This window comes from Furipterus horrens, unplaced genomic scaffold, assembly GCF_987537825.1.
Source record: "Furipterus horrens unplaced genomic scaffold, mFurHor1.1.pri manual_scaffold_9, whole genome shotgun sequence".
Taxonomy (NCBI): Eukaryota; Metazoa; Chordata; class Mammalia; order Chiroptera; family Furipteridae; genus Furipterus; species Furipterus horrens.
This window is the reverse complement of record NW_028327179.1, coordinates 27,648,782-27,662,667: the sequence shown is the minus strand read 5'-3', so window position 1 is coordinate 27,662,667 and position 13,886 is coordinate 27,648,782. Positions and strand designations below refer to the sequence as shown.

Here is a 13,886-nt window from a genome sequence, read left to right as displayed (position 1 = left end):
TGTGGTCTCTCCTGCCTCCCTTCCCAGTGACCACCCTGGGAGCTTTCTATGAAGAATCTATTCCTTTCTGAATCCCTGACCCCTTCTGATTGCTTCCCTAAATCCAAGACCATTGCAGCAAGTCCTGAAAGAAGATAAGTAGTGAGAAGGGACTCAAGATAGTTACACCTGGTGAATAAGGTCTGTGTGTGCAGGGAGGAAAAGGCTGAGATAAGATTTCACAATGTTTATATGCCCTTATGTAATATTTGATTTTTTTTTACAATGAGCATGTATTATTTTTGTAATGTGTTGTAAAGGAAAATAAGGAAGCAACATGGCCTATTAGCAGACCACTTCCCTTGCCTGCACCCACTTCTTACCATCCAACCATCCATCCATCATCTAGTTTGCAGTAGAAAATGGACATGACCGAACTGACTGCTTTACATGTTTCTAATGTAAAAACAAGATGAAATTCAAGGGAAGTGATCAACAAGGAAATAAACATTTAACCTCCCTAGTCCCCAAAACAATGCAAATTGAAATAATTTGTTGCCCTTGAAATAGCAAAGGTTAAAAAGAAGGATAATTAAGGTTCAGGGCTGAGAGGGCGGCTGGGTATGGTCATTCCCATCTCTGCTATTAGAAGAATAAATCAGTGCAGCCTGAATAGGAATGTGCCAGCACTTTCACCAAGTGGCAAAAAGCAGGTCACAAAACAGTGTGATCCCTTGGTTTTGTAAGAATACATACATATGTGAGTTTTTAAAAAAGACATGAAGAATGTACAAAAACTAATAGTGGTTATATCTCTAAAGTCTGGTTACATGAGCCTAAAATCTCTATCTCTGGGGTCCTCAAGGACAGGAGCTGTGGTCTACCTTCCTCCTGCGGTCCACACCACCTGTTATCTGCACCTTTTCCTGCCTTCTGTAGTGGGTCAATCAGGGACTGTCACCTTGGCTACCCAAGTCTTTCCAGTTCCCTGGCTGTCCTGGCTCTGCCCACACCCAGATAGTAAGGTCAGAAGACCATAACACTTCAGACTTCAACCTGAGCCCAATCCGCCGTCTTTTTCATGTGTTTTGTCTTTAACGGTGAACTTCGTTTACAGTTCAGAAAAACCAGCCTGTTGGGCCCTGGGCTTCTCTCCCCACGGGCCCACCATTGAAACCCATGATGCAGAAGCAAGGGCTCCCCTGGGGCGTTTCTGAGGGCAGGTAACAGATGGGTGGCAGGCTGCAGGTAGCAAGAGCTTAGGCTCCTGCGTCGTCAGGATTTGTTCTGTCCCTGCTAGCTTCTTCCTCTCCAGCTGGAACCAAAGTCACAGCTCACCCAGGATGGCAGCTCCTGTTGGCAGGATAAAAATACCCCTCAGTTTGACTGCTGAGGCAACAGGCACAGCCAACTCAGCCACTAAGGGCCAGGAGTGGGGAAACAGTGCAGAATGGCTATGAGCTGCCTGCAGGGAAAGATGGCCGGAGGGAGCTCCTGCTTGCTTACCCGTGGATGGTTCAGCCTCTTGGAGCTTATAGGAAGCTCAGTGGCATTGGTGCCTCTGCATCAGTGTGAAACGCATGATTAGCATGAATGTTTCTGACTTTATTGTTCATCAACCCCATTGAGAATTTATAGAAACTCTAGATCACTTCCTCAGGGGGGAAAATTTAGAGGTGCATTTTCACACACACACACAAAATTACATATGATCTCAGAAGATGCACAGAACTCTTGAAGCTAAGAGGCCCATAAATCACCTGGACCAAAAGAGCATTTCTAACCCAGCCACCGGAAATAGTAGTGAACGTCCAGAAGAGAATGGAAAGAAGGGTGTTGCTGTGTCAAGTGCTATGTCAGTCCTGAGAATGCTTTTGGTTTGTGCTGGAGATGGGGATAGTGGAGGACGCCCTAGCCCTAAATGTGGAACAAACCCTTGGGGCACTACCAGGGGCCAGAAATACCAGCAATGAGAACCGTGGATCAGAATCAATAAAGGAATCCCCAGGAAGTGGCTGGAAAAGGAATCCCAGAGCTGATGTATAACCCAACCTCCGCTGATGAGCCATTTATTTCTAAAATCAATTGGCTCTTCCCTGGCTTGCAGAGGGGAGCCTGGGTACAGGTCTCCATCTGGTTTCAGAAGATTCCTGAGCACTTACAGCCAGCTCTGCTAGGGTGAGTCATGAAGAAGACACCCATCCTTATGCCAAAGGAAAGCTTATCCAAATTAGATGGGATTCAGGGGCCATATCTCACCAGAGTGTCAGGCAATAGGAGCTGGGAGCTGGGGTGAGGGGCGGATTGGGGAGGGTGCAGGAAGAAATTTGATACAGAGCCTACGGGCCCCAGAATTCATCTGAGGTTCATCATGTTCTCCAGGAAAATACTGGTTCAAGGAGTGTGGCCAAATGCTTGAAAACTCCAGAGTGAGCATTTGGGCATGTTGAGAACAGTAGGGCTATCGGGTAGGTTTCCTACCAATTAATCATCAGAAGGCAGGACATCAGTGTATTTTGTATTAAGGCTAAAAATCCTCTTTTCAGAGGAAGGCACAAAGAGGCATGATGGCTGAAAGTACAAAGAGGTGTAACGAATGAAAGTTCAGATGAGCAGCGGAACAGCAATGATGCCCAGGCCGTGCCTACCAACTCAGCTGTCTCCATGGTCCTGCCCTCTCACCTTGTCCACCGGGTGTCTTATCTAGCCCTCTCTGCTTCTGCTTGTTTAAACCTTGTCATTACTCCAGGCTCCCATGGCTTTATAGCAACTGTGTATTGCTTTGCTTCATTTTGATGATATGAAACACATTGCATATCATCACCAGTTCAAGATGAAAGGAGGGAGAAGCTGATAAACTCTTGACTCTTCTTTGGGTAGAAGGTTAAGTCTGCCAGGATCACTGCCATGGTTTCCTGGGCTCGTCAGCTTAGACCAGGAGGTCCTGTGACCCAGTGTGTGACTTACTAGCCTAAGACTGTGTCCCTCCCAGCAGAACGGGAGCCAGGACTGCTTAGAAGGGGACCAGGGGTGTGAGAGGCAGTACCTTTACATGGAACTTTTCCAGTCTCCTATAGGAACAGAACTGCCAGTATTAGAAGACCATTTTCTACTAAGAATAAAAATTTTTTAAAACTGAGTCCTACAACTCTCTTCTTTAATCCATGTATATTTTCTTTCCTTTGAACAGATGAGATTTTGTTTTAGTCATTCATTCATTCATTCATTCAATTAAGGTTTACATTCAATATTATTTTGTATTGGTTTCAGGAGTGAGCGTAGTGGTTAGACAATCACATACATTAAAAATTGTTTCTACCAATATTTGCAGTACCTACCTGGCACCATACCCAGTTATTACAATATTATCAACTATAGTTGCTATGCTGTATTTCACATCCCTATGACTATTTTGTAAGCACCAATCTGTACTTCTCAAATCCCTTCACGTTTTTTACTCAGCCTACCAACGCCCCTTCCCTCTGGTAACCAACCACCAGTCTTCTATATCTATGAATCTATTTCTGCTAGGTTTTAATAGACGGTTTTCAAAGTCAACTGTAAAGACCTAGAGCCTTTTTAAGGCAGACATCGCAGTAGGCAGGAAATACTCTGTTTACCCGGTCCCACCTCCCAGTCCCTCGCAGTTAGGCATGGGACCATTTCTGGCCAATGGGCTGTGTGCCATTCCTAGGATGAAGCACAGCTCAGCCAATGGGTGACACTCTAGCGCTACCGTTCCGCGCGTTTCATGAGATCCTCTATAAGCTGGCCGCGCTTTGTCAGCATGAGTCTCCGAGGCTTTGTGGGGCTGAGCCTCACCGGCCCACGTTGGAAATAGAGCATTCGTGAGAAACGAGAGAACTTCTTTGTAATCAGCTGCTGAGATGTTGTGGTGATTGTTGCTGAAGCGTAATCTGGCCTATCCGGACTCACCCACCGCGAGGGGCTAGAAGACGTCGTGGGAACACCACCGTGAGCAGAGCCTTCTTGTGAGCGTCATGCGTATCAGCCCAGTCTCTCTGCTTCCTCCGCTCCTGTAGTGCCGCAACCCTTTGTGGAGGATCCAGAAACCAATTTCTTTTCTTCTTTCTTCTCGTTAAAACCATACTTATTGAGGCATATAGTGAAATTTATCCTTTTCAGTGCATGGTTCTGTGGATTCTGACAAATGCAACAGTCGCATAACCACAACACAATTTACAGAAGCGTCCAAACACCCCAGTGTTTTCTTGTGCATCTTTGGAGTCAAGCCCTCCCCCAACCTCTGCCCCAGAGACCACTGATCTGGTACCTGTCCTTACAGATTTGCCTTTTCCAAAATGGCAGACAAGTGGAATCACACAGTATATAGCCTTTAAAACAAAAAGCTTTAAAAAAAATTTTTTTTGGAATACCTTTAGGTTGACATGAAAGTTGCGAAGATAGGACAAAATTCCTTACCTAATTTCCCAATGTTAACATCTTACAACACAGTGTCAAAATGAAGAAATTGACATCAGTATGATACTATTAACTAGACTACAGACTTTATTAAGACTTCATTCATTTTTCTATTAATATTCTTTTCCTGTTGCAGGATCCAGCCCCAGATCCCGCATGGCATTGGACTGTCCTCGCCTTGATTTTCCCCCTTCTGTGGTGGCTTCTCAGTCTTTTCATGTTTCACACGTCCTTGGCACTGTTGAAGGGCACTGGTCCAATATATTGCAGAATGTCCCTCAATTTGAGTTTGTTTGAGATTTTTCTTGTGACTAGACTGGGTTATGAGTTTTGGAGGTGAAGTTTCCCTCGTTGTACATCATAGCAGGGAGTACATGGCACCGACATTAAGGATCATGTTGTTGCAGAAATAATAGTTTGTTCCCGTTCACTGCTAAAGAAGATCCCAGTGCATGTAAGCACCACAGTCTGTTTATTCATTCACTAGGCGAAGGATATTTAGGTTGTTTCCAGTTTGGGGAGATGATGAATAAAGTTCCTACAAACAGCTACATACAAGCTTTAGTGTGGATGTAAATTTTTATTTCCCCCTAGGGTGAATTCCTAGGCGTGGGATTGCTGGATTGCATGGTAAGTGTGTGTTTAACTTTCTGTGAAACTGCCAAACCGTTTTCTAAAATGACTGTTCCACTTTGCTTTCCCATCAACAATGTGTATGAGTTCCAATTGCTCTGTGTCCCAGTTTCTTTTGATCAGTGTTCTGGTTAGTGGTTCATTTAAAAAATGCCTTTCAGATTAGCAAGTCTCGAGTATGTCCCCTTTCTGTGGCAGAGAACCCACTTCACTTCTCCTACTCTCAGCACGATATTTTGCCAAACTTCATGAAAGAATCAGGAGCTACTGATTCATCCTCCATTCCTCCATTCCCATGGTGTTTAGGAAAGAGTTAATAATTATTAAGATGGGGAGAAAAGATGGGGGTTGGTCGTGGGGGGTGGGGAGAAGCCTCCTACTCTTCAATAGCATTTACCAAATGAATGACCTTCAGTGATGCCAGTGGCCACACCTGTGTGTCGCAGTGTGCGAACATAGTATTAAGTAACTTGGGGAGCAGGGGCTGCTACTGTCCCCATAAGATGGATGAGGAAAAGAAGCTCAGAGAGGATCTATGACTTACGGCTGGCAAAGTCTTGGCTTGATCACAGACTTGTTCAGCTTCAGAACCTGAACTTTTAAATTACTGCCCTAAATTCTATTCCCAAAGGGTACAATTAATAATTGGCCTGGAAATAAAGAGAAGGGGCCTTGACCAGATGACTCAGTTGGTTGGAGCATCAACCTATACACCAAAAGGTTGCAGTTGTGATTCCTAGTCAGGACACACACCTAGGTTGTGGTTCAATCCCCAGTCAGGGTGTGTAGGAGAGGCAACTGATTGATAGTCCCCAACTGGGTATCTAACGTGCAACCCAGTCATGTGCCCTGACTAGGAATCGAACCTGCGACGCTTGGTTCACGGGCCGACACTCAATCCACTGAGCCACAGCAGCCAGGTTAGAGATTGGTTCTTAAAGGAGTTTTTTGCATGTCTTTGAATTCTTTTCTTTGGCTATTAGTTTCTAGTAAACATGTTGAAGTAAAAGAAGCCTTTTCTTGGACTCATGCAGCACCGGTTCTAGTCCTGATTTTCCACTAACATAATATTGTGGAATTTTGGAGGGTTTGTTTGTTTGTTTTGTCCCTTGGGTGCCTCGGTTTCCTCATCTGGATATGAGCAGATTGGATGCAAATAGCTCCAGGATCCTTTCTGAAGTCCTTGAAGTCAACTAAAAGAGAGCTGCAATGTAAGTGTCCTCAATGGGCCACTGAGAGTGCCAAGCCTTCCAGCCTAGTGTCTGGAGGTGGCCTCAAAAGAGGTCCCTTATAGTGGGGTTTTGGGAAAACATACCAGTTACCTAACCCGCCTTGCTCCATACCCCTCTGGAATGACTGCACACATGTCCCCTCAAAGTCATTCGAGGGAGAACTGGGGTGCATCACTATTGTGTTTTCCTGGCCAGGACCCATTCCCTCTTCCTCTAGTGTCCCCTTGAGTAACTATCATTTCTCCATTCTCAGTCCTTGAGGGTCAGGCTTCAGGGTCAGGCACAAGAAAGCTTGATCCCCCACCCACCTGCTCCCAGTGGTTGACTGAGGGTGGGACACAGGACCCAAGGTAGGCTCAATTCCCAAAATTTGGCTGGAGAAGCTGGTCCTTTTTGCTTCCTTATGAGAAGTCTCTTGGAATGAAAGCATCACACAGGGATTCCAGGACAACTGATGAGAATATTACCTGAGTCCCTAGATTCAGCTGTGCCTGAGCATACATTTTTCAGTTACATAAGCAAATAAATACACCCCCACTTTTTTGCTGGTGTTCAAATTAGTTTGAGTTAAACTAGGTTTCAGTAATGATGTGTTCTTTGAACTCTCTGCTTTTCTCATCCATACTTGTCCCTTGTTCCGGCTTCTAGAATCCAAGTTACTTTTAATGAAGGAGGAGAGGAGGGGGAGGGGGAGATGAGGGTGGGGAAGGGGAGGAGAAAGAGGAGGAGGAGGAGGAGAGGGGAAGAAGAAAAAGGAGAGGGAGAAGACCCATGAAGGACAAGACCTAATGCAGCATTAGGGAATATATAACATTATTGCCACCACTCCGTGCCTCACACCCATCACAAACACCATTTGCTTCTCAGAATCCTTCTCAATGCAGAGTTCTTGGCAGCCATTGCCAATCATTTCAGCTTGGCTCCAAGCTGAAATCTCTTTTCCAACAAAGCTAAAGAGACCTACATCACTGCTCTGTGAGTGGTGCCAGTCACTGGACTGGGGAGATGGTTTAAATCAAAGCAGAGGATTAATTGCCATGGCCTGTCTGGAGGCCACTAGTTGACCACAAAGACAGATGCAACTTTGATATCCTGGCAAAATCAGTAGTGCTAATAGTTAGCCCTGAGCCATTGCCAGCATCCAGACCCTGGGGAGAGGTCTCTGCACTGCTCTCTGAGAAAGAGAAGCAAGGAGTTCAATTAGTTGACTCTTGCAGCTGAAGCATGAGCAGAAGGCAGGAGGGCTCTGGTACCACTGACCCAGATGGCCAGGCCGCCTCTCGTGGCACCCCGGGGGGCACAGGCCTGGCCCCCACACCCAATGGAAAGGCTGTCCACAGCGCGATGGGTGAGCCCCACCTCCATGCCTACTGGCAAGTCAGGGCTCCCGGGGCTGCCAACTCAGAGCAGATCACATTTTCTTGGGTATAAACCTCTGTCAAAAAGTGCTGGTTCTTTCTACATTGGTGCCTTTCTAATTCTGATGCTGATGGATGTTTTTCTCCCTCTCCCAGAACTCAAAATCAACTTGACATTTCTAAAATTACATCTTGAAGGCAATGAATCTATAATGTGCACCAAAGCCCATGCCAGCTGGGGAAAAACAGTTAGAAAGGAGGAAATAGAAACATTTCTGGCTCCATCCCTTAAACTGCAATGCTCCTTAGCTGTCGGCGGGGCAGGGGGAGAAGGGGCGGGGACTTACTGGCCACCTAAGATGGCGGTCAAGTCTTCCCGCAGGTGCTCTCTGAATTGGCTTGGAAGTCCACGGCAAACGTAGGGCAGACGGGCCTCAGGACATGGAATGAGAATGAAGAAATGAGACTGGGCGTGATGAGGGTGGGGCACCTTTGTCTTCTTCATGCCAGAGATGGGGTGCTCTCCGCAGCTGGGGAGGCGTCCCCAGGTGCCCCCACCCCCACCCGAGGAAGCCCCCGGCCCGGCTGGCACACAGCCTGCTTTACAGAGAATCAGGCGGCAGCTGCTTCTCCTTAAACTGGAGAGGTGGCCGAGGGGGCTTTGTGTGAGCCCGGATCAAAACACGCCTATCAAGAGGGATCAAGAGCCTGGCCAAGTGGACTGCAGATGGGAAAGGGAATTGAAGCTTTTTTTTTTTTTTTTTTTAATTTAACAAAAATGTAAAGAAACTTCAGGGAGAAAATGCCTCCATGTGCAATTCTTTCCTTTTACTTGTTCCAAAGCCTGCCCAACTACCACCATTCTCCTCTTCCTCACGGATCCATTCTAACACGCAGCCTGCTAGTATTTAAAGTGATCCATTCACCACGGGAGAACCCCACACCCCGGGCCCTCCCTCCTCCCCCACCGAGCTCCCTGGGCCTCCAGCATGGAGTCAGCCCCTCCCCGATCCGTCTCCTCACTGCCACTGCAAACAATTGTGACCCAGGCTGGAAGTAGGAGCCCTTAATCCGCATTCCCTTCAGCGATCATTAATCCGGTGCTTACAAGGTGACTCCAGAGTGCTGAAGACCCGGAGACAGAGGAGACTGGGGCAAACAGGGGCCCTGTCCTTGGGGGTGGCAGCAGCTGGTAGTGCAGGCAGATGCGTACAGTAGGGGCCTTAGGAGGCCAGCCAGAGCACCAAGCTTTCGCTCCTCAGGAGCCAGGAGAAGCGCAGGGGGGCAGAGGGAGTTGCAAGGGAGAGCCCAGGGGTGCTTCCTCAAAGGAAAACCACCGGCTACACTTGGAGAAGTCCTTGGGGAGTGGGGGGATGGGGGGTGATCCGAGGAGGCTCCTGGGGTAAGTAGGGCTGTGAAGGTGGCTGAGGGTAAGGAGAGGGGGCATCCTGGGTGGAGTGGGCAGCAAACGCACAGGCCCAAACACCAGAGAGAGAGGTTAAGGCAGTGATTCTCAACCTTCCTGGTGCCAGGACCCTTTAATACAGTTCCTCATGTTGTGGTGACCCCCAAGCATAAAATTATTTTTGTTGCTACTTCATATCTGTAATTTTGCTACTGTTATGAACTGTAATGTAAATATCTGATAGGCAGGATGTATTTTCATTGTTACAGACTGAACATAATTAAAGCATCGTGATTAATCACAAAAACAATATGTAATTATATATGTGTTTTCCGATGGTCTTAGGCGACCCCTGTGAAAGGGTCGTTCAACCCCCAAAGGGGTCGCGACCCACAGGTTGAGAACCGCTGGGTTAAGGGTACAGCGAGGCCTCCTGTATGTGTGAGGGAGGGTCGTCACGGGAGGTCCCAGGGCTCTGTCTTGACGTCCTCCAAGGCTGAGAACGCCAGGCTGAGGAACTGCTCAGCACCTGAGACTCCCAGGACAGCCTCCGCCAGCCGGGAGGTGACAGAACCACATCCAACACTTAACACTGAGTCCCAACCCAGTTCACCCGCACAGAAAAGGAGACCACTTTCCACCCTCCCCGTCTCCTGTCCGCCGGGCTGTCTTGTAGAGGACAGTGGCTGCTGCTGGAGCTGGGCTCTTCCATGAGGGCACACCACAGGCAGCCGGGGAGCCCAGCGTTCCTGTGGGTTTGGAGGAGACCCTTTCAGAGCTGGGGACTGAGGCCACAGAGAGCAGAAGGGGACTTCCTGGCCCAGCTGAGCACATGGGACCATTTCCTGGCTCAGCATCAATTCTACCCTCACTCAGGGCCACCGGTTCGTTAGAAGGGCTGTATCCAGGGATCTGCGGATGTGTGCAGCCTCCCATTTAGCATGCACCAGTGACGAGGGAGGGGAGGAGAGGCACCAGCTCTGGGGTCTCTACCACTGTGGAGTGTCCAAACTGCTTATGCTCCCACATACAAAACTGTTACTTCCACACCTACTAGGTCTCCTCCCCAGCTGCCGTACCTGGGGGTTGTAGGGGGTCCCATCAGCAGTTCCATGCAGGTGTGACCCGTCCTCCTCCTCTGTCCCTCTCCAGTCCCTACCTGCCCCCACAGCACCTCCCCACTGTGTCCCCACAACACATTCACTTATTACCTTCACTGTGCATGTCAAATATCTTTTCCATTTAATTAAAAAAAACAAAAAAACAAAAACAGTAATGTCCCAAGGGACTCCAGAAAATACATGCTTTTGACACTGGGATCTGCTTTCCATAGACAGGTTCATGCAGCAGAGGCCAGCCCAGCTCCTCCGCCTGTGGCTATCGGGAAAGGGCAGAGCACAGTGTCTTTGGTCGACCAGAGCTTCGTCCGAGCTTGCTAGAAGGTGGCTTGGCAGGCAGAGGGGGTCTCCCTGCAGCCTTCCTCCACAGGGGACAGAGGCAGAGGGTACAAGAGGAGGCATTTCAGCTTCACCAGCCTCCTACTGCCTCTGAGGCTGTAGACACATTACTTAAACCTAACATAAAGTAGGCTTAGGATTTGAACTTGGATCTGACAGTAGCTCAGTGACTCGTCAGCAGCCACAATGCAGATTTTGGCAGGAGAATGGCCAGCCTGGGAACCGCCCCTAGACAATCCTGTATTGTTAGGTCCACAGAGAGAATGCACTAAATCCCTTCATACCAAATAAGAGTAAATAATTATACCAATATAAACAGGGCCTTTGACCCTTTCATTTTATTAAAATGGCACGTAAATATTAAAACAGCATACTGATCATGTCATCCTTCTACAAGCCCCCAGGTGTGTCGCTGAGCCCCCAGGTTGGTGAGGAGCAGCATGTGGACTCCCTCCTGGAGCCTACAGACTCATGCATTGAGCAATTCATGTTCTTTATCAGTTTTCCCAACAGCATCAGGGTTTGATAATGGGTCGAGGTCAGCAAAGAGGCTGAACCAGGCAGTCAGGTCCGAGGCAGCTTTGGCAGGCTCTGGGAAAAAAAGAGGAAACATCAGCTCACCCACCTTCCAGGTGCCCACCTCCACCGTGCGGCCTGCGCGGGGTCCAGGTTCATCTTGAAACGGGTGGATGCTCAGTCAGACAAAGACCAGTGCACTTCAACTCTAAAACCAGTTAGGGCCCTGGCCAGGTAGCTCAGTTGGTTAGACGGTTTTCCCAATACACCAGGGTTGCAGGTTTGATCCCCAGTTGGGACACATACAAGAAGCAACCAATGAATGCATAAATAAGTGGAACAACAAATCAGGGTTTCTCTTTTTTCCTTTCTTTCTTTCTTTGCCACATGCCCTGCTCCAAGATCAGTAAAACTAGTTCGAGAATTCCAGGTTCTTCTGCTCACTGGCCAAGTAACATTTCTCAACTATGGCCTAAAGCTCAAAAGACAGAGCTCCTGTGTTAAACCCCACCTGCACCCCCATCCCTCTGGTGTCCACAGGCCACAGAGTTGCCTAAAACCTCAGATCTCGCCACCCTACTACAGCAGGAGATATCACAGTTATTTCAGAAATCAGACTGCATGGCTGAGGAAGCGAGGTGATTTCCAGTGTCCACTGGAGGAATTGTTCCCAATCTGCTTGGTCACGAGAAGTACTGTGGCCACTCTTTAGGGCTTCAAAGCTAGAAGCCCAGACGGAGTTGCAGCCTAGGTCTGGGTGCTCAGGGTCACTGCCTTCCTCAGCCCTCTCCCATCAGGCAGGGGAAGGAGCTCTTGACGTGCCTCCCCTTCTCCCACGGGCTCTAAATCGCCTCCACACCCTTTCAGCCTCACCAGACTGTTCTCTTCAGCTGCTTTGTACCGAACCACCTGCCCTAACTGCCTGAATACCACAATTACAGAGCCAAATTATTTCCCAGATGAGGAGAACATTTTCAAAAGAGTGCCTGATGCAAGTGATTTCTAAATAAGTTGGGGGCTCTTCTTTATCTAAATCGTTCCACATGAGAATCTAAGTTCATTGGCTTGGGTGACCCATGCTTTTTTCCTTTTCCAACAGGTGGGAGTATCAAAAGCACCAAGAAAATGTCTCTTTGACAGGTTATCCTGCTAGCTAAGAGCAGCTAGGAATGTGCTTGCCATCTGGCTCCAAGGAGTCTCAGAAAACATGGGTGGGACAGGTTGCTAGAAGCAGTTATATGAGAACGATGGGGGAGAATTGATGGGACTATTCCTCCAAAGCAGGACCTTTGATATTTTCATTGAAATGGCACCTAACTGCTGGCAGTGTACTGATCATGTTATACTTCTGATTCCCTGTCTTTTTTTTTTTTTTTTTTTCTCAAAATCTTTGGTAAATATATTACTTTTAGTTTTTAATCCTCACTCAAGGATATGGTTATTGATTTTAGAGAAAGGGAGGGGAGAGAGGGAGAGAGATAGGGAGAAGCATTGATTGGTTGCTCCTCCTGCTTGTATGTGCCCTAACCAGGGATCAAACCCACAACCTAGGAATGTGCCCTGCCCAGGATTCAAACCCAAAAACTTCTAGTGCATGGGACAGTGCTCCAACCAACTGAGCCACCTGGCCAGGGCAATATATTACTTTTTTAAAAAAATCTAAATATTTTTATTGTTTATGCTATTATAGTTGTACCAATTTTCCCCCTTTGTCCCCTCCACCCAGCCTGCCCCCCACTTCCAGAGTCAATCCCCACATCGTGGTCCATGTCTACAGGTCATTCATATATGTTCTTTCACCTATCCCTTCATGATATATTACTTTTTAATGAGATAATCAATGCATCTGTTATAGAGCTAAAACTACTGTAAGCAAGGCTAGTTGGTAATATGCAAGTAATTATGGTGTAACATTAATTGAATTCCATGTGCAGTTAGCCTTCAAGGCATTTGGTTTATTTTGATCTGATAAACTGAGACTTGAGGTATCTCAGTATAGTTTGGTTGGGGGTGGGGAACAGCTGGGGAAAAATAAAGAGTAACTTTCTTTAGCCATGTAGGAGGTCACACAAGGAAATTGTATACAGCAAGACTGATTTAGGAGGATTCGTCTATGTTCAATAGAGAATATCAAGATATCTTAAAGACAGCTCCAGTGAAAATACACCACACACTCACTTTCCCTTCCTACTAACCTCTGCAAAGGCCTCAGAAGGCCCTCAGAGAGTGGGTGCGGTCCTGCGGGAGGAGCCAGGTGATTATACTTCAGGGCAACCCCCACATTCCTCCACTGTGGGAGGGAAAACCAGGTGCAGCTATTTGTGCAACACCTAAAAGAACACCATGCGGATGCTTCTTCATGATTATAGCCACTTCCTTGGACTTCCTGTGGTCAATCCAGGGAAAGTGGGTGATGAGCCAAAAAGAGAGAGAGCTGCAAATGCAGACGAGATCTGAGGAGCAGATGTTCTCGGGGCTTCTTTCAGAAGAGAACAGATCTCAAGGGCTTGAACGGTCCTCTCTGGATAACTAAGAACCCTGGCTCTTTCTGGGGAGCACACCTCCGTGGCCTTTCCTTTCTTGCTGTTTCCACCAATCTTGGGGAACAGCCTAGTCACATGGAGGCAGACAATTGATTCCTCCTCAGTAGGTTCGATAATGGAAATTATGAATTAGGACATAAAGCCAGAAGAAAAAGTCAGACTGTAATATCTAGGATCATGTAAAACGCTGCATACTGATAGCAGGTGCTCAAATGGAAATTATTAAAGAACCACAGAAAAATGTGTTAAGCCAATGGAAAGGAAGGTGACTGTATTACCTTTCACTACAGGGCAGTGATCATTTGGACAGTGTGCCTTTG

At 47.4% G+C, this 13,886-nt stretch overlaps 1 protein-coding gene across 9 annotated transcripts in view; it reads right to left on the bottom strand.

Moving 5' to 3' along the window:
* Positions 1 to 10,808: 10,808 nt before the first annotated feature.
* The window catches only part of ICA1 (islet cell autoantigen 1), a 131,089-nt gene continuing 128,011 nt past the window's right edge, over positions 10,809 to 13,886 (bottom strand). For all 9 annotated transcript variants that reach the window (XM_090287183.1, XM_090287184.1, XM_090287189.1 and 6 more), the window contains one exon: positions 10,809 to 11,098. In XM_090287183.1, the coding sequence (XP_090143309.1) occupies positions 10,977 to 11,098 (122 nt within the window). In that variant the 3' untranslated portion in view covers positions 10,809 to 10,976. The remainder of the gene's footprint in view (positions 11,099 to 13,886) is intronic.